The following is an 18,932-nucleotide window of genomic DNA, read 5'->3' as shown; positions in this document are numbered from 1 at the left end:
GAGTGATTAAAATACGATGAGAATGGCTTTGAATGAATGATTTCCTGAGGTAGAGTGAAAAGACCAGATTGTTTTAAGGCAAACACATCTATACTGTAGGGCTCTTGGCAAGGCCGTTCCAGATTAGGAGGTGGTAGCAGGACCAGTGACCAGCAATTACACAAATGGTGTTAGGCTAAACAGGGCTGTGCTGACACAGCCCACACTTGCCCGTATCACCAATTCCTGGTCTGGAACTGGCCCGCAAAGAGACCCATAGTCTGAATGGGCCCTGTGGGCCCCATAGCTCCAGATGCTACAGTGGAGCTGCTAGTCCTATAGCCTGCCAGGAGCCGCTGAGGTCAGGGGGGGATGACTCGATGGACCATACATTTGATGCCCTCTTTTAGGGCAGCACCATGGACTACTTGTGATTTGTGGTTGTAGTACAGGGCTTCTTAAAGTGGCTTTGTGAAAATCCTGCTTTTATGATGAAAAAGTTTTTTTCCTGTTAGGCATCCTGTTTTTCTCTCCTCACAGTGCAGATGGTCCAGTTTTTTGGGACTTGTACCTGAAAAACCAGAGTGACTTTCATCTTGTTACCCTCAGGAGCTTTGGGCATGTGGCATCTTGCAGAAATGCTCCTCTGTTTTCACAGTGACTTCTGTGGGAAAGCAGTTAATTTTTGGACAGCGACTTAATTCAGGAAAATTTCCCAAGAGACTTGTAACAAACCTAGCTGTGTTCTGCTCTATTTTATGCTGCCGTTACCTGCTTTGCTTTCTCCAAGTGAATGGTCCCTTGCTAGTCATGCTTAATATCAGTGTCATAAATAACAGCAGACTGGTGCTGCTGTAGCGTGACTTAATTACTTAAGCGTGCACTCACATACAGAGCACCTTTTGTTCCTGCCAGTAGCTGGAACTGCACTATGTTTGGTCTTTGCCTCTCCTAGAAGGCTTCAAGCTAAACAAGCACATGTAAATGAGAAAATAAAGTAGCAGCTTGGGTGGGTGGAAATTATTCACATGTTCTCGCAGTAGCCATAGGGAGGAAGTTATGAGGGACAATTTGGCAAAGGGGTGAAGAAAGGGCTTATAGAGTAGCAGTCTGCAAAATCTTGCCTCTTCTCCCCTCCCGTCTCTGGATATGGAGGGCACTGCATGCAACTGATCTGGGGTGGTTCTGCTAAAAAAGAGAAGGACTGGAGCTGAGAAGTCTCTGCAGAAGATTTTTCACCATTTGCTCTTTGCAAATGATAGTGGTGCCCTTTATCCTTGCAAGTAGTTCAGGGTCAATGGAAAGGTATAGCAAGGCAAGGAGATCAGCAGCAGTGTTTACTTTTCCTTGACTTCTAGAACTGCAAAACTGATGTGTCAGAGCATTGGTTGCTCCTGCTGGTTTACAGCAGCCCAGAAATGGCCACAATCTCACTGCTTATAGGAGGCTTTATTTGCCCTAGACCTTAAAATTCTTCAATGTGCAACCTGTTGCTAAAGCAAAGCCCACGTTTTGCAGTGATGACTGATAGTATACAGGGAATACTAGCCGAATTGAATTTGCCTTCAAGTTTCATTAGTAACATTTCACAAAGCACATAATTTTCCCACATCCATTCAGCTGCTTGTAATTAAAAAAGAAAATAAGAAAAAAAAAGTGAGACTAATTGTTCTGTTGTGCCTCAGTGGAGCTGGTATAATATATGGGGCTGCTTATTGAAGAGGGTTGTTCCAACACTTGGTAGCAGGGCAGTTGACTCAAATCGTACTGGATTCCTTCTTTTGTAGCTGTTTTCTCTTACTGTTTATACCAGAGCCATAAACAAATATGAATTCAAAATAATCAATTTCACTTGAATTCTGCCAGCTGATGAGTTCTCATTCAGTGCCTTGTGTTGTCTGCAAACATAATTTTTCACCATGTGGCAGTTTCTTCTGGCTAATTATTGAAATCCACATTGAGACTACATGGAGCTAGACAGAGCAGTTGCTACTTTTTGTCCAGTGGATGTCACTGCTGCAGACCAGTTGAGATCAGTTAATCAACCTATCAAACTTGGACCTGAAATAATTTGTAGAGGGTCCGGAAATAAATCTCCTGTACTTATTTGAGCTTGCTTTCTATTTCAACTTTTCCAGTAGGTACAACGATGAGACCTCCTTCCATGATGTATTCTCCCAGCTGAGACCAGGGATATAGTTCTGACTCTGCTATTGACCTGTTGTTTGATATGAGGAAGTCACTTAACTTCTTTGTCCCTCCTTCCCTTGGTCTGTTAGGATCTTCCCAAAAGCCGTTCTGCAGCTCCAAAGCTACAGGACTATATAGGTCTCTCTAACAAGGGGTAGTGATCATTTGGGTGCCCTCTTGGCAAAAGTAAGCTGAATGCAAATTCAGGTTGCTTCAGTCCTAAATGAGTGTCCATGCAGAGTTTTAATGTAGTTTAGCCAGTTCTCTTGAAATGTATACACACAGTTAATATGGGTTAACGGAGCATAAAGGACCTAAGGGCTTGTTCTCATGGGGAAAGCTTTCATAATAGGTATGGTGGAATACGCTATTCTGAAGTACAGTAGTTTTGCCCCATTCACCACACCCACACCCACGCACACCTACCTCTTCATGGTTGCTCTTACTCTGGAACTAGAGCATCTATACAGTGAATCCTTGAAGAATCAGTGAATTCAATCTATTAATTGAATCTGGGCACTGTGCAAGGAAAAAAGAAACAGGTTTGATGCAGTGGCAACTACCTGAACTCTTCTTAGAACAAGGGATGTGAGGCCTATTCCATGTGCAGCCCTTACTACTTAGCGTGTTTAACAGAAAGGTTACATTTTAATCAAGCTCTGAAGGAATGTTTTTTCTGGCACTTGTGTTGACTGGGCAGGGAAGGCACATGATAGTCATGTCACGAAGAATATGGGACGTGGAAAGCTGCAAACACAGGCATTTTTCCCTATTGGGTTTTCAAGCCAGCTGTAATTCCTGCAGAGCCAAACCTACCTTACTTCTCTAGCTCATGAAGCCCTATGCTTGAAACTGAAACTGCAAGAAGGGAGTCATTCAGAGCACTGGGATATGGTAGGAATGAAGGCATGAAGATGAATCGGTGCATGATACCAAAAAGGGACCCAGGAGAGAGAATCTGGAAGAGTTTAAACTATGCAAATGGTAGAATGAAGAAATGCGAGTACAAATATAGATGGGGTTGTGCTGAGTGGCAGGGTGAAGTAGACAGCCTCCCACAGATTTTAGGTTGGGTGATGTAGTCATAGCAGTAGGAAAGGAAAAGTTTTTAGTAGCAATACTTTGTCTCATGGCCCGGCTCCAGCTTATACAATATATATATATATTTTTTTTTAAGTGCTAGAAGTCTCTGAGGTGCAGTTTATTCAGTGCTATCGAGGCAGGAAACCCCAAGTTTGAGAACAGGAATCCATGCCTTTATATGCTGGGACAACTGAAGCTGTAAATAGAACTGTTGGATGGAAGGATGGATTGGGGATGGGCGAGGAGGATGGCGGGGTAGGAATTAGGGGTGAACTGATTAGAGACTTTCTTGGCTGATTATTGATAGCTGATTATTCACTAGGCTGACACCAATCGATAACTGATTTACAGGAGCACAGCCAGGCAGTGTGGAGAGCACCCATGCACTGCTTGCTGGTAGGGCTGTGCGGAACAGCATTGTTTCATTTTTTTTACTTCCGTTTCACCTTTTCAAAGGGACAGTGATTTGTTTTGCTGTTTTGAAGTACTGTTCCATTTCGTTTAGTTGAAACTGTTTTGCTGTTTTGACGTGTTTCAATGTTTCGTCCATAGACTATAATGGGGAATCACAAAAATGCCTATAACTTTGTCATTTCTTTCATTTCTTTCCTCCCCTTCTTGAAAATGGGAACCACATTGGCCCTTTTCCAGTCCTCCGGGACTTGACCCGTGCGCCACGAGCGTTCAAATATTCCCGCCAGTGGCTCTGCAATGATGTCGGCCAGTGCCTTCAGTACCCTCGGATGGAGCTCATCCGGGCCTGCCGACTTAAAGGCATCCAGTTCCTCCAAGTGACCCTGCACCACCTCAGGGTCCACGTTTCATGCCGTGTTCCATGTCCACTCACTGGTAGGATAGAAGAGAAAACCACCTGTGCGCTATCTCCTTTAGCATGCTTCCCATGGTAGTCAGCCATCAGGTGATCAGGGCTTCTGCTGGCCATATCATTAGTACCCACATGGAATAGGATCATGGGGTAGTAATCAGTGGGCTGGATCACGGTTTGTATCATCCCCTTCACGTCCTGAATCTTTGCTCCAGGTAGGCAGTAGACCTTGCGTGTTGAGGGGTCTGGGTGACAGGGTCCTCTGTACCTCTCAGGATAGAGTTGCCTATGACAATCATGCGATGCTTTCTCTTCCAGACCTGCTCATCTCCTTCAGCCTGCTCGGGACGTGGGGAGCATGGAGTTGCCTCCTCCCCGGTTTCCTCCTCTCCTTCCTTCTCCTTCAGAGTTGCCAGGGCCTCGTACCTGTTCTCCAGCCGGACTGGAGGAACTGGTACTGCTGTGTTAGGAGCAGCCCTGGTTCTGGAGGTGACCGTCTGCCACTCTGCAGTGGAGGGCACTTCCTGAGGTGCTTCTTCCTTGGGTGCATAACCCTGCAGGGAAAGAAAATAGCTGTCAATTTCTTCCTCTGCCTCCCTGATTCCCCTCTGCCTGCTAACCTCCTCTTGGAGCTCACTCACCTGTGCCTCCAGGGCCCTAAGACAGGCACCTGCAGGACAGGTGTGGGGGTCCCCAATCCCTGCCCCCCCAGGCCTTGCTGGACAACTCCGGCAGGCCAGGGGGTGGGGGGATGCCAACCCCTCCGTGGGCTCTGTCTGCCTGTCAAAATTTCACACAGCCCTACTTCCTAGTATCTTTTATTGGTATGACTGGTGGAAATGATGGGTAGAGAACTTACAATATCACAAGAGTAATAATGTCTATCGCTGAGTAAATTATTCATGACAACACACTGATCAAAATAGATGCGACTTGGAAGTTAGGCCATCTTGCTTAGGGGCTGTTTTGCTTGGCTGATAAAGCAGATGCTCATGGAATGGATTTTAAAGGTTAGGGAGAAAAGGAACTAGCAAAAATATTTGCTCTTTTGGATTTGTGTCAAATGGTCTTGAATTCTAAGCACTCTTCCTTCTCCATCCTACGTTTAAGTTTTGCATTCTGTTTGATCTTCCCAGAAAAGATAATTAACTTCTAAAAAAAATCTTAGGTCCTTGAAGGACCCTCTGGATTTTTATATTCCTTTCTCCTTGGGACATTGCATTCTATTACTTGTAACACGCAAGTTCAAGGCCTCAGTTCTGCCCTTGGACCAGCATTTAAGAAAGATTTTGTAAGATTAATTACATTAGTGCATTTAACTTCCAGACAAAGAAGGGAAACATAAGTGGAGACCCACAGTACAGATCAGCAGCAGAGAATGCATCAGGCTATCTTCAAATGGATGGTTTTTTTGCTGTAAGCAAGTTACTGCAATTTTCCTTTGTCAAAAATAATGTTCAGATAGTTCTGTTCTTCATTTATGCACATGCGGCTGCAACCAATTTGCAGTGAGGCCATCTTGCAGGCTGAATTGGATCCTGCGCACCAAGATTGGGGCTGCCCATGTAGATTGGACCCACCCTCTCTTAACCTGGCTCTGTTTGCTGGAATTTGGCCTTCGGGCCCTGCACCATCCCTGCCTGCCCGCATGTGCTGGGATTGAATTCTGGCCCTGTGTGCTAGGATCAGGCTCTGGTGCACCACCCCCAGCTGGCCCCATGCACTGGGATTGGGCCCCATACCTCCTATCTAGCATGCAGGGCCACAGCTTGCAGAGCTCCCTATGCACCTATGGGTAACCATTGCACCAAGGGCCAGATCTGCCCTGTGGTCTGGGAATTGAGCATCCCTGATTTAAAGTGCTGCCAAAGTTATATAAGCTGTTCCTGACAAAGAAACTCTTACAGTAGAATAATTTTGTCCATGCACAGGTCTTGCTGTAACTCTAGCATTTGACATTCACATTTTATTTTATGTCCTCATATAAACAAGACCTAACTTTGAGTAGCAAGGGGTGGCCTGTTGGATTCAGTTATATTTGTAGTTTGTGTATGAAAGCTACAGAATGACAAAATACTTGGTTTGCTAATGGTTGAAAAGACATTTTTACAAATAGTTATATTTAGTAATTAATACTTCCCTTAGTAACCTCTTCATATCTTTTGGTCCCAAATCCTGTTCTTCCATAACATTGTGTACAAAGTCCTACATGCACAAGAACATTATATAAAAATCCATTTAAGATATCCAGTAAGTTGTAATTTAAACAGAGCAGAAAGGTCATATAAAAACATTCAGTTCAGTTCCTTTACTTTCCACCTCCTCTAATTCAGAGTGCATTTCCTCACTGCCAACAGATGCCAGAAATGACATCCTAATTAAGGCCATATTAATACCTGATATTATGCTAATCTCTAACCATTAGCCCATTGCTATCGCTGTTCTCAACCACAACATATTAATACCCTTGTTAACTGGTGTTCAGTTCAATAATACAGGCACCCTGAATGAATGAAGTGCTGGAGCGTTCCGCTAAGATGATCATCAGTGCTGTCATTGTCAGTAGTGTCACCAGCTGGTATCTACTAGCCCTTCCCACTGGGATTGCTGGAGTGCTGCATCTGCCTCTTGTTAGCTCTGGAAAGGCTGAATTTTATCTGTACTGTGTTTTGCTGGTAGGTAACAATGTCAGTATTCATATAAAATAAACATTTATATACAGTTATAAAAATTCATATAGAAGGAGAAAGTTTGAAACAGAGTAATGAGGTATGGAGGTTACAATCTGCATCTGGGGAGGCGGGGAGTAATGCTGGGACTAGGGAATGGGCAGGGGAGTGGCATGGCGCAGCCCATCAGCTGTTTCTGGGGCTGCAGCAGGAAGCAAAGTGGAGGGAGCTGTCAGTGGGTGCGGGGTGTGGGGCATGGCTCTTGCTGGTACGTGCACCCCGGGAGGGCTGCAGGCTGGGGTCTGTGCCAGGCTTTTCCTGGGGTTGCATGCCCCTGGATCTGCGTGCAGGATGAGTCTTGTCCAGTGTGCAGATCCAGGGGTATGTGCCCCCGGGAAACAGCCTGGCGCAGACCCCAGCCCACAGCCCTCCCAGGGTACATGTAGCAGCAAGAACCATGCCCCACGCTCTGCACCGACTGACTTAGAGTTCCCTCTACAGCTGGCTTTGACCGTTCCCGGGGCTGCTGAAGTCGGGGCTGGAGTGAGTGGGAACAAGTGGAGCCCTGGGGTATATGGGGCATGGTGCAGCTTGTCTCCACTCACCCTAGCCCCTAGTGCAGTAGCCCCTGGAGTGGCCAATGCCAGCTGTCTGCACTGGCTGGGCTGTGCTGTGCCTCAAACTCCCTGAGGCTCCGCCTGCCCCACTCACCCCAGCTCCTGGCCTGTACCATACTGTGGTGCAGGCAGCTGGCATCAACTGCTCCCGGGACTGCTGTAGCAGGGGCTGCAGTGAGTGGAAACAAGTGGAGCCCCAGGGTGCGTGGCAGCGCAGCTTGTCCCCGCTCACCCTAGTGCCTGCTGCAGCGGCCCCTGGAGCAGCCGACGCCATGCTGGGCAATGCTGCACCCTGAACCCCCCAGGGCTCCACTTGTCCCCACTCAGCCCAACCCCTGCTGCAGTGGCCCTGGGAGCAGCCAATACCACCTGCCTGCACCACAGTATGGCGCAGCCCAAGGACTGGGGGGAGCGGCACATGGCTGGACACGGAGGGGGCTGGGGGGAAGCTATCCTGATCCCAGCACTGGCACCAGCATCTCCTGCCCTGTGCCCCTGGCCAGTGGCTCCAGCTCCGTGGGCTTGTGTGGTAAGGCCAGGTACAGCGCCCGCCGCAGGGAGCGGGGCCAGGGTCTCCTGCCTGTCCCCGTGGCAGGGCTTACGTGGCCCCTCCCACCCCACCCAGGGTCAGAGCCAAGATCCCTGCATCCCCAGGCAGTGGCTCCAGCCGCCTTGCCCCAGCCCCTGCGCAGCCACCACCCTGCTCTCCATGTGCAGCTGCTGCCCCCCACTGCATCCAGCCAGAAACCTGTGCCTCAGGTAACCATCACTTTTAGCTTACTGGCACCCCCCAGTCATTCCCCACTCATGCCAGCTAACAGGGATTTTACTGTACCTGGTAAAATTGAATGACTGAAAAATGCGTGCAAGTCAGTAAAAACCAAATAACTTCAATAAAAAATTCAGGGAATTTATTGGTGAAAATCAGTAAAAACTGAAAACATGGAGCACTTGCTATTAATTACTAAAATAGCTTGCACATAAGCAATAGGCACTAGGAAACTAGTGGAGACACTGCTCTTTTAAGAGCATCACAGAAATTATTTTAATTATTATAATATGCTTCAAACTCATACCTTTTTCTTTTTACTTGCCATATAATACATCACTCCTAGGTAGATTAAAAAAATATTTTCACTCAATACTTGTACTCTCAAATGGCTTATTTCAAATGGTATGGATGTGTGTAATTCACAGAAATGCAGCTGATAACTGCTTTTAGGCAACAGAGTACAGTACTGCTTTGTTAATGCAGCAGTATTTTGGAATAGAAAGAATTAGGGATCTTCTCTCCCACTCTTTTCATTTTGATTACACCCATCAACTCAACCTCCTGATTTTGATGCTTCCCTTCTCAGGTACCTGTCATAAATTAATTTGTCTCAGCAACAGCTCTATATACCACAGCCCTTTCACAAGAAAGCTATCCAGCTGAATGTCACTTCTGTGCAACACTTACCTTTGTTTTCATCTCTGTACAGGGTTTCTCAAGGCTTTTCAGTGTGAACTGAGCCAGAATAGAGAGAATATCTTCAAAATCTCTCAGCCTCAATTAAATATAGCATAGGTACAACATCCCTATAATAGCAGTAATTATGTTTCTGCAAGGGAATTTCTAGGGGAATATGGTAATTGTTCTAGTACAGTGAATAAATCCAGGCTTACTGCATATCCTTGTGCATTCACTGAAAGCACATGCACATCACTGCTAGATATCCTTTTGATTATTTCTTGGCTGATGACATTACACTTAAAAATATATTCCTTGCGAGATGCTTGCTTTCATCCCTCAAGATCATTGCAGTGTTTCTTATCTATATGTTCCTTCAAAATTCAGATATAATTTTTACCTCCACATGCAGAACTACATTATTTTCTGGGGAAGCCAGACAGGGGTGAGTTTTTGGGGTGTTTGTACCTACTTTTCTTGTAAGCTTCTATGAGGTAAGGACAGATTATTATACTTGCTTTCTTTAATCTCACCTATTTTGTTTTGCTTTCTCATCTTTCTATTCATCTATTAATTTCTTGTTGGAATGTTGCCATTTACCCTTCTCATCTGCTTTAGCAGGGTTTTATTTCTGAGAGGCCTCACTTACCAGCCTGTAATTACCAGATTCCAGTCTTTCCCTTTTCCAATTATTTTCCACTCAGGTATGTTTCTTTTTCAGCCATTTAGTAGTATCTGGGGAGTTTAGGAGTGTCCTTCTTTAATTTCTTTAGAATCCTGGAGCACTCATTTATTTTTCTTTGACACTCTTTGTTCCCCCTTGGACTGTATTTGAGGAATACTACTTTCTGACCTTTTTTGTTTTATTTTTGGTGTCCTTATCATGGCCCTATATGTATTCAGGGGAGTTGACAAGCGTTTCTTAAGTACAGCTATCCTTACCCACTGGGTATCCTTTTAATGACTTTAGAGGGATCTGTTTTATTTTTGTTTATTTACAAAGCATCTGTTTTTATCTGCTATTTTCACTTCCTTTTAAAGACTGGACTCTAATTGTATTCCAGGTTGACTTCTGCCCTCCTTCCATAGTGACTTTGAGGCTGCTCCTTTTTTTTGTTTTGCATAACCTTTCTTCTTTCATTCATAATCTTCCTTAGTGTTGAGGACACTTTAAATGATCTTTTGGGTATATTTATATCTTGAAAGGAAAGAAGTTTTGCTGAATCCTCATTTAGTGTTGTCTTACACAGGAAGGTTGGAAGGAAATTTATTTTCCGTAACTCTCCACTAACAGTGCTTGGTGGACAAAGGCCGCCAGGTTATGCATTCTGCTGACGTTTGTTCTTTTAAAGCTGAGATGCCCACTTGCTTATCTTCTCCCCCTTTTCACAAATACTATAGGACCACAGTTTCTTGTGACTACAGTATCTCATGTGCTGGCCTCCTGATTAGATCAGCAGTCCCTTAAACTCGGGATTTAAGTTTGCTTAAGTCGTTAAAAAAATCTCCCACTCTCTCTCCCACTCATAATTAACAAATCATTGGTCATTCTGTTTGTATTTGTGAGCTGCCTGCCTTCCTAGAAAATATCAAGGAATTTAAAATCCCTTAAAACTCCTGTTAGGAATGATTTTGTCAGTTTTCCCCTGCTCTGTCTATATGACATATATTCACAGGAAGTCAGATGGTGCGTTTTAGCTTCCTAGCCTTTCTAAACTGAACATGCTCTGTTATAATTTCATCTTTTTGCTCTCTGATTATCCTCCCTACAGTTTTTTCATTTCTCATAACCCCTATCCTAACTTTCTTGATTAGACCTAAAAGTCTCCCACATCTCAACTCCTTCCCCCACAAAAAAACCCTCTTCTTTTAACCTAGTCTGGAGACCCTTTCCTTTACACTATGCTTCTTACATTTGAGAATATACACTTTAATTGATTTGATATGTGATTTACTCCATTTCCAGACCTGGTTTGTTTTTGTGGAATAGTTTTGGTAATTTTTTAATATGGCTTTCAGACAAAGGTTTTGTAGCTTTTAGTGTTTTGTAGCCTAGCTCACCCACTTCATGGTTTAAATACCCAGTTTTCTCCCAGCCACTGCCACTTGGCGTTTCAATATGTATTACCCATCTATTAACCTCCTTCCCTTTCTTCCGCTCAGCTATCTTTAGTGTCTTGGTCAAATACTTTTTCATTGTGGCTTTTCATTCAAAAATAGTCCCTCTGTGACACTGCTTGGAGCTTCATTGTCCTTTATTATCTCTTTGCCTTCTGGACCTGCCTGGTTCTTTGTCAGTATGCCTCTGGTGCAGAGACTTGGAAAGTCTGCTGCTTGTTAAAGTTATAAAGAATTCTTCTTCACTGTTGGTTCCAGTATGAATAATAGCTAGTGGCTTTTGTGACGACCCTTGCCACACATCTGCATTCTGTTCAAGATGGATTTAACTGGCTTCTTGGACCAAGTTCACTAAACAGTTTTCCTTATATGGAAGGCTTGATAATGAGCATGACTAGTGTTTCTTAATGCAACCTGTTTATTCCTTCCTCTGTTGCAGCATTGACATGATTTTTGCTTGCTTTATTAAATTTTCCCAAGATAGGCATTTTTATTCCCACTGTGTGGCCATCCAGTAATGTTGAAATGGGATCAGCCTATGCAGCTTCTCATTCCAAGAAGCATGCTCTATGTTTTTCTCTGGACATGCATGGTTTATTGGTTTTTCTTTTTCTGAGAAGATTTGACATTTCAGCCTATACTGTTCTGTTCTATAATAACATGCAATACATAGCTACCATAGGCAAGTCTGAAATGTTCACAAACAGTTTGCCAGTTATCACAATCCTTAAATAAAAAGAAATCCTTGTAAATATTATTTCAGAAGCTTTTTGGAAAATCTTTTGTGTTCTACATTATTAAAATCTTTACTTTTACCCCTTTTAAATGCGAGTATTGTATACTGGGCCTGTGCAAAGTGGTTAGTATTCACTTCAGATTCAGATGATTTGGGAGACAGTGATTCTACTTGATGATTCAGATCACTGTACCAAATCAATTCAGCCATATCTGAGCTGGAGATTCAGCCACTTCCAAATTGGCTGAATCTCCAAATCAAACAAGCCCCATTCCCCGCATGCTCTGCCCAGCCCATGTCCTGGCACTTTAAAAAAAGAAAAAAAAAACCAAAAATGCCTCACGTCCACCAGCTCCTGCCAGGCAGGAGCCAATCCCCACTGCCCTGTGCTGTGGGGGGGCTCTGCCATGAGCTCCCATCCCCCACCCGCTCTCCCAGCCCCTTCAAATACTGCCCTGCCCAGCCCCAGCGTCTCGGCACTTAAAAAAAACAATACAAAAATAAAAAGCCCTGCACTCACCGGCTGCTGCAGTGACTGTTGGGGCTTGTGGCAGAACCTCCCATGCAGTGGGAGGCAGCAGGGATGGCTGCCCCCCACTGCCTGGGAGTGTGGGGCTGCTTTTTTTTTTTTTTTTTAAGAGCCTAGACACTGGGGCTGGGCGGAGCAGTCATTGACTGGGCTGGGAGAGCAGGTTGGGGTTGGGGGACGCTCAGAAGGACTGGGGGAGCAGGCAGGGGATAAGGCCCATGGTCCCCTCCAGCCCCGCCCCCCCCCACTTACAGCATGGAGTCTGAGTCCAGTTCCCAGCAGTGGCAAGTCTCCAGAGCTCTCCGAATCAATTTGGAGAGCTTTGAATTGATTCAGACCTTTTTATTGGTCTCCCGATTCAGTTTGGAGATTTGGCCACTGAATCGGGCTGACTGTCCTCCAAATTTAATCAGTACCCAAAGCTTCTCACAGCCCTAATAAATAGCAACTTCTGTAACCACAAAAATATTTTCTGTAGCAGTTACGATCTGGGGATCTAAATTAACAGAGAATCAGGAAGCTGAATTATGAGGCAGTTGTCTAATAATTGCAAATGATTTTGCCATAGGAATGCAGGACAGTCCATTTAACTGATTACACATTTAAGCTGCTTCTGCAGAAATTTTGGGGCAGCTGTATAGGATGCATGCATTCACCTTGGGCATCAGCACTCTGATTCTATTTTGTACAGTAAATTTTCATCTGTCCTAGATGAGTTCTCAAAAAGTTTCTGGTAGCATGGGCTGTTTAATCCAGGAGTTATTTCATCTTTTTCTCTTAAATACCTTTTAAAGACATCAGTGAGGGTTGGACCAAGCCCATAAGTACTTGCTCTGATAGGCAGGGTTGAATCAACAGGCTTTTTATTTCTCTAAACTGAAGTATCCTCTAAAAGACTCTTCCTTTTCAGGGTTTTTGGTTGCAGAGACCAGCAGAGACTCCCTATGCCTGGTAAGGGCGATTACGCCCAAAAGCTTGCTAAGAACTTCTTTTCAACTCCTCAGTTGGTCTAATAAAAGATATGGCATCTTTTTCTTTCCAGGGTATTTTACTTGAAGTAAATAGACTGACTTCAGGATTCCATTTACATGGGGGGGGAAAGTCATTGCTAAATAGTGCAATGTGCAGTGAACTACAGGTCTCTGACCAGTTATGTCACGGGCTTGAAAGCGACTTGTTACTGATGAGGGACTTTAGACAATTAAAACAGAGGTTGACAAGAGATGTTACCTGTAGCATGTTACATAATTGATACTATTGTTCATAGGCCACCATGAAGAAGTTTGTAGAAAGTGAAAGTTATTATAGGGCAGGCCTACATAGGATAGGTGCATATAACTTATGCATGTTATAAGTCAGGGATGGCAAGCATCTTGCCCAGATGGCTCCTGGAGGGGCTGTGAATTTGGGTGTGAAGCAGTAGTGTCAGTGCTAAACCCCGTGGCTCCCAGAGCCAATACATTCGTCCTGCTACTGAATTCTGGGATGTGGAACCCAGCTGGGGACTTGTTTTGGCATTAGTGGCCTGTGTAATCCCCCATGGCTCCCTGAGCTGACACTGCTGCTTGCCATTTCAGTGGAGGTGGGTCTGGATCCAGCCCACAAGGGCCCCTGCATTCCAGATCTGCCCTAGTGGCCAAATGAGTTTGATACCTTTGATGTATGCCATAAAGCAAAACATAAATGACACTGAGGTTCCCATCCTCACATGAATGTATTTCATTTCTCTGTTTGCTTTACTAGCTTGATTTCTTGTGCAGCAATGCAACCTTTAACATGCTGTCATTTCCCTCTTCAGGTATTCACTTACAAACAGAGTACAATCACACACCAAAAAGTTACAGTTATGCATCAAGCAAGTGTGGAGACTGTGGAAGACATGGCTGCGTTGGTCGACCTCCATGAGGGCTCCATCATGCACAACTTATTCCAGCGCTATCAGCAAGATAAAATCTACGTGAGTGTGTGTGTGTGTGTGTGTGTGTGTGTGTGTTTGTTTTAAAAGGAACTTTACATAAAAGAAATCTTGTGATGTGGATGATTTTTTTTTTGACAAGCAACAATATTTGTCACTCATTTAGTACCTCCTACCTCAAAAAAAATCACACAGTGCTTCCATATTTTATATAACAAGCAGTGTATTTCAACATCCATGTCCAGAAGCCTTTCCACCAGCAACACATGGAGGGGAATTTTGTCTCTAAGAATCCCCAGGGAGTTCACAAACAGATGTGAAAAGTACAGTGAATTTTTCAGTGTTCTCATGGATCAGGCAGGATACTGATTTTTAAAGTGTTGCTTTTTTTATTACTTGTTATGATGGAATGTGAGCAATGGTGCAGTTTTTTTCCTAATTTACTATGGGAGTCATTCAAATATTTGTCATCAAGGAAACAATATGGCAGTCTTTCTTGTGTATTGAGACTTCAGTTATGGGCGGGGGGGAGTTCCAGCTGGCTAGGTATCGCTGGAGCCATCCCCATTTGTCTGCCTGGGAATGGGTAGTTATGATTCACAGATTAAGAATGCATTTCCAAGAATTTTTGGATAGAGTCAAGAGCTCACATTTTGGAAACAACCCCTTTGTTCAGCACCTCTGAGATGAGGTCATTAGTCTACATAAGATTTAATTTTTCTTAACTTTGGATTGCAGATTTATGGCTAATAATTTTTCTGGTATTTAAATAATTTCACTTTTCATCACAGATGTCTAAACCAATCTTGTGTCCTTGTGAGCAGTTTATAGAAAACAGTATTCGCTTCTCTAGGCTTTTTGTTTATACTTCATTTTCATTTTTAATATAGTGTAATAGAAGGAAGTTGACATTTTAATACTTTGGCTTAAACTTCCCCAGTTTGCTAGAATAGCCAGCATATTGTTATTTTCTGTTAAGTTTCGTTTATTAAATTAATCCTATTTGATTATATGTAAACGTATTATTAAAAACAAAGTAAAAACTGCCTCTTTTAGGATTCTAGCATTAGTCATGAAGCAGGAAAGGACACCAATCTGCATTTGTTCCTTACTACATCACTCTGTTGAGAATCTTAAATTTTGAGGATTTTCTACTACTGTTTGTAAGACCTTCCTTGTAGTTGTTTCCATGCCCCCCCAAGTGTAGAAACAGCTAATGAACCATTTTATTTTATTTTTTTTTAAGAATCTATAGAAGAAAGTTAGTCTGCATGAATAGCTCTATGCATTTAGAGTAAATAAAAGAAATTAAGGCAGCATTTCAGTTTTATACTGGATGTATACATAGAACTAGGTACAACAAATAAATCAATAATGTTGTCTAGAAAAATTCTCCATCAGTAGACAGGTTTAGTCTAAATTGCAACCTTTCTTTCCTGTTAAAGGGTACAACGCTGTTGTTAAGACTCGAGACCTATGCCTGTGTGACTAGAGATGCTCCAGTTGGTTTATCTGCCTGCGTTTTGCTAGATCCTGGAATACTGAACGTGAGGGAGGGGGACTGCAGTATAAATTCCTGCACAGATTTCTGCACTATTACTGGTGATACAGCATCTTTCATTTGCTGATGCTGCTCCTTGTTCCGGATTTTACTGTTTCATTTTATAGAAACAGATCTCATGAAATAGTTCAGGTATGAAAAAGCATTGCTTCCCCCCTTCTCTACTGTGGCTAGTCTACTCTTGTAGTGAAGAGGTAGTGTGGTGGTAGGAAAGGGTCCTGGGGTAGAGGCACAGAAAAAAGTAGAAGGAGCCTGCTTGAAACTTTTTTGCATAGGTGTTAGTCACAGCCATGGTATAATGAGGACAATTTATAAAGTGAATACTGTCTAGAGCTGTTTAACCACTGAAGACAGTTCAGAGATGGGTTGATGGGATAAAGCCAAAAATGTTATTAAGGGAAAATTCTTTTGGATTAGATTCAATTTTACATTTGTCAAATATACAGCTGAGAGAATGAGTTTCATGATAATTCTCCCTTTGAACCTAACTGAAAACTAAAGCTGCTTTTGTATGTGGTCCTTAGGTTGTGATGTTACTGAAAATCTTACTTTTTTGTCTTCTGGAAAAATGTACCTTTTGTATGGTCATCCAGTAAAATGAAATGGCTAAAACTTTGAAAAATCTGGCATAGAAGTTTTAGGTACTAGAAATATATTCAACTGTGGTTTGTTTGTTTTTTAAAGAAGGCGGGAAGAGGGCGGCAGTGGAAACAATTTTTCTGGCTCACCTGAGTTTAGGAAGTAGCTTTTTATTCTTTATTAATAGAGTGCAGTGTATTTCCCTATTAGAATATTCATATTGATATACCAGAGTGCTACAATAAGAAATAAAATCCAGTACAGTCTTTATGGAAAAGATTGCCTAGATCATCCATGAAATTGCAGAGGAGAATACAAGCGCATAATATAACTTAGTAAGGAAAAAATTGTTGCTTTCCACTGAAGACATTTTAAACATAGTCATTTTCCATTGATAGTCCATATAGCCAGAATGTTCATCCTTCTTGTATTGCTCTTATTCCTGGAGAGAAGACATGTGTAAACATCTGAAGATTTATGTAATAGTTCAATTTGCATTTTACTTCAGCTGTTTACACCTTTTAGATCCTTTTGTTTGGTGTAATTGCATCTTTCCCCTAAACTTTCCACTATGTCCTGATTATCATAAAGATATGTGCTATGGATGCCAAAGCTTATCAGGATCCTCAACAACTTGTCTTGCCACAGCCAGTATCTCCAGCCGTGAAGGCCAGTACAAAGCATGTGCTTTTATTATCTTTCCTTTCATACAGGGGCATGCTGGCCTATTAGATGGGTTGTATTTGAAGACAAGGAACCTGTCTGACTTTGCAGTTGGTATTCTGAGGTTGCTAACAATGTTCAGCATGTAGATGGCTTAAAAAATGCTAGTGTCAGCAACCAAATGCTAAACAGGACATCCATTACATTAAGGTGCCTATGTTTGAGAATGTGACATCCTGGCAAAATGGTCACTCTTAAGAGTAAGCCAGCATTGTGTACATGATGATAAAATAGGCAGCTGAAGGATACAATTTCTGCTTCAGTAAAATGTTCAGTTCCAAAAGTAGAAATGTTAGCCAGTTCAGTGGTGTTTAGTGGTTGGGCATAGCAAGTTTAAAGTAGAGTTTCGTTTTGTTTGGTTTTTTGTTTCTTTTTAATGTCTGGAAGCAGCCATAAATGTTTAGTACCGAGGACTTGGATGCATAGCACTGCACCAACTAGGTACACCTCAGATGGAACTGGTGATTAGAAGCTCTGTTTTCATAACTTTCTCTAGCCTTCACCCTTTTTCCCCCTTTACTTATTTCCCTTTTGATGAAGAAGCCTGTGGTGGGCCAGTAGGGGGTGCTTCTGTGCTGAGCCATCCACCTCACTGCACCTGACCACCTTCCAGGCTCTGAGTGCATCCCTGGGGGTGCTTCACATCTGGTCGACTGCCTTCCTGGAGCATACCCGCTAGCCTGGGGGTTCCACTGCCAGCACCCAGGGTCTGGCCTGATCCTGGCACTGTGCCCCCTAGGAAACACAGGCCTAGTAGTCTTTGAGGGTACTCGACCCACTTCAAGAACTTAGGGTGCTTCCCTCAGTCTGAAGCACAAATAGTGGTTTCCCTTAGTCAGCTGAACCAAGGGGACCCCAAGGTATGATCTAGACCCACTCCCAATAAGTCTCCCATACTAGGTACAAATGAGAACTTTATTGGTTCCAAGGAGTAGGCTTGGAATAGGCTACAGAGTAGAGCAATATCAGAGCAATCCCATAGAGCAAACAGGGTGGCTGGGTAGCCTTTGATCATGCATCTGATTTACTGCAAGCTATGTATCTAGTTAGATCTCAGGTAGCTTACTCACGGGGATCATCCAGAGGCAGGTGGAGACTCCCTCTGGAGGCAGGCAGTTCATTGATCATGAGTTTTGAGAGACAGCAAGCTTCAGATTGTCCAGCTTCTCTCTCTGAGTTTTTTCATCACGGCTGCTGCCCCCTCCTCCTAGGCAGTCCTTAACTTATATAGCCCTCATGACCTCATGTACCTGGTCCAATGGGGGGTAGCACGTGTTGGCTGCCAGCCAACCGCTTTGAAATGTATCACTGGTTTCTGGGTAGACTGGCAGGGTCTCTAGTTCTCTCCCAGTCAGGTTGGCATTGCTTAGAACAATAGGGGGTGTAAGCCCATCACCCAGGTATGTAATGCCAGTCACGTAGGCTTAGAGGGAGCAGGTTTTCCCACTCCCTCAGGAATGTATCCCAACTCAGATTACCTAAAGAGATGGGATGTCTAGCCTCTGCAAGGCCCATGTTAACCAAATTGTCACAGAGCAGAGTTTTTGGGGAGAGACAGAGGCATGAAATATGCCACAAAGCCAGTGTGAGATAATTTTGGATAAGATGGCAAAGTCATCTCTAATTTTAAAATATGAATCTGGCCGCTGCTTGATTGTTTGCACTATCTGTGAACATCTCAGAGACTTTGGTGTGACCCAGGAATACTTATGTGCTTCTAAGGAAAAACAGATATAATCAGATTTAACTCTTTATGTCAACCAGAAACACCATAGCTGGTCTTAAGAAGGGACTGGGTACATCTACAGAAGACAGGTATCTCAAAGGCTCTTAAACATAACAATTAGAGTGGTAACCAGCTGCTGTTGGTTGGGAATGTATGAAAGGGGAAGGATTGCTCTACCTAGGCCCCATTTCATATGCTATTCCTCTAATACATTGCCTACTTAACAACTGT

At 43.4% G+C, this 18,932-nt stretch overlaps 1 protein-coding gene across 1 annotated transcript in view; it reads left to right on the top strand.

Annotated features, from left to right (window-relative positions):
• The window catches only part of LOC149864426 (unconventional myosin-X-like), a 136,521-nt gene that overhangs the window by 88,251 nt on the left and 29,338 nt on the right, over nt 1-18,932 (top strand). Inside the window, exons 3-4 of the mRNA XM_090049904.1 lie at nt 6,564-6,753; nt 13,996-14,154. Coding sequence (XP_089906030.1) covers nt 6,586-6,753; nt 13,996-14,154 — 327 coding nt within the window. The 5' untranslated portion in view covers nt 6,564-6,585. The remainder of the gene's footprint in view (nt 1-6,563; nt 6,754-13,995; nt 14,155-18,932) is intronic.

This window comes from Crocodylus siamensis, chromosome 5, assembly GCF_052110815.1.
Source record: "Crocodylus siamensis isolate JL-2025a chromosome 5, ASM5211081v1, whole genome shotgun sequence".
In the NCBI taxonomy this organism is placed as follows: Eukaryota; Metazoa; Chordata; order Crocodylia; family Crocodylidae; genus Crocodylus; species Crocodylus siamensis.
Note: the sequence above shows the minus strand (reverse complement) of the source record. Positions and strands in the feature narration are given on the sequence as shown.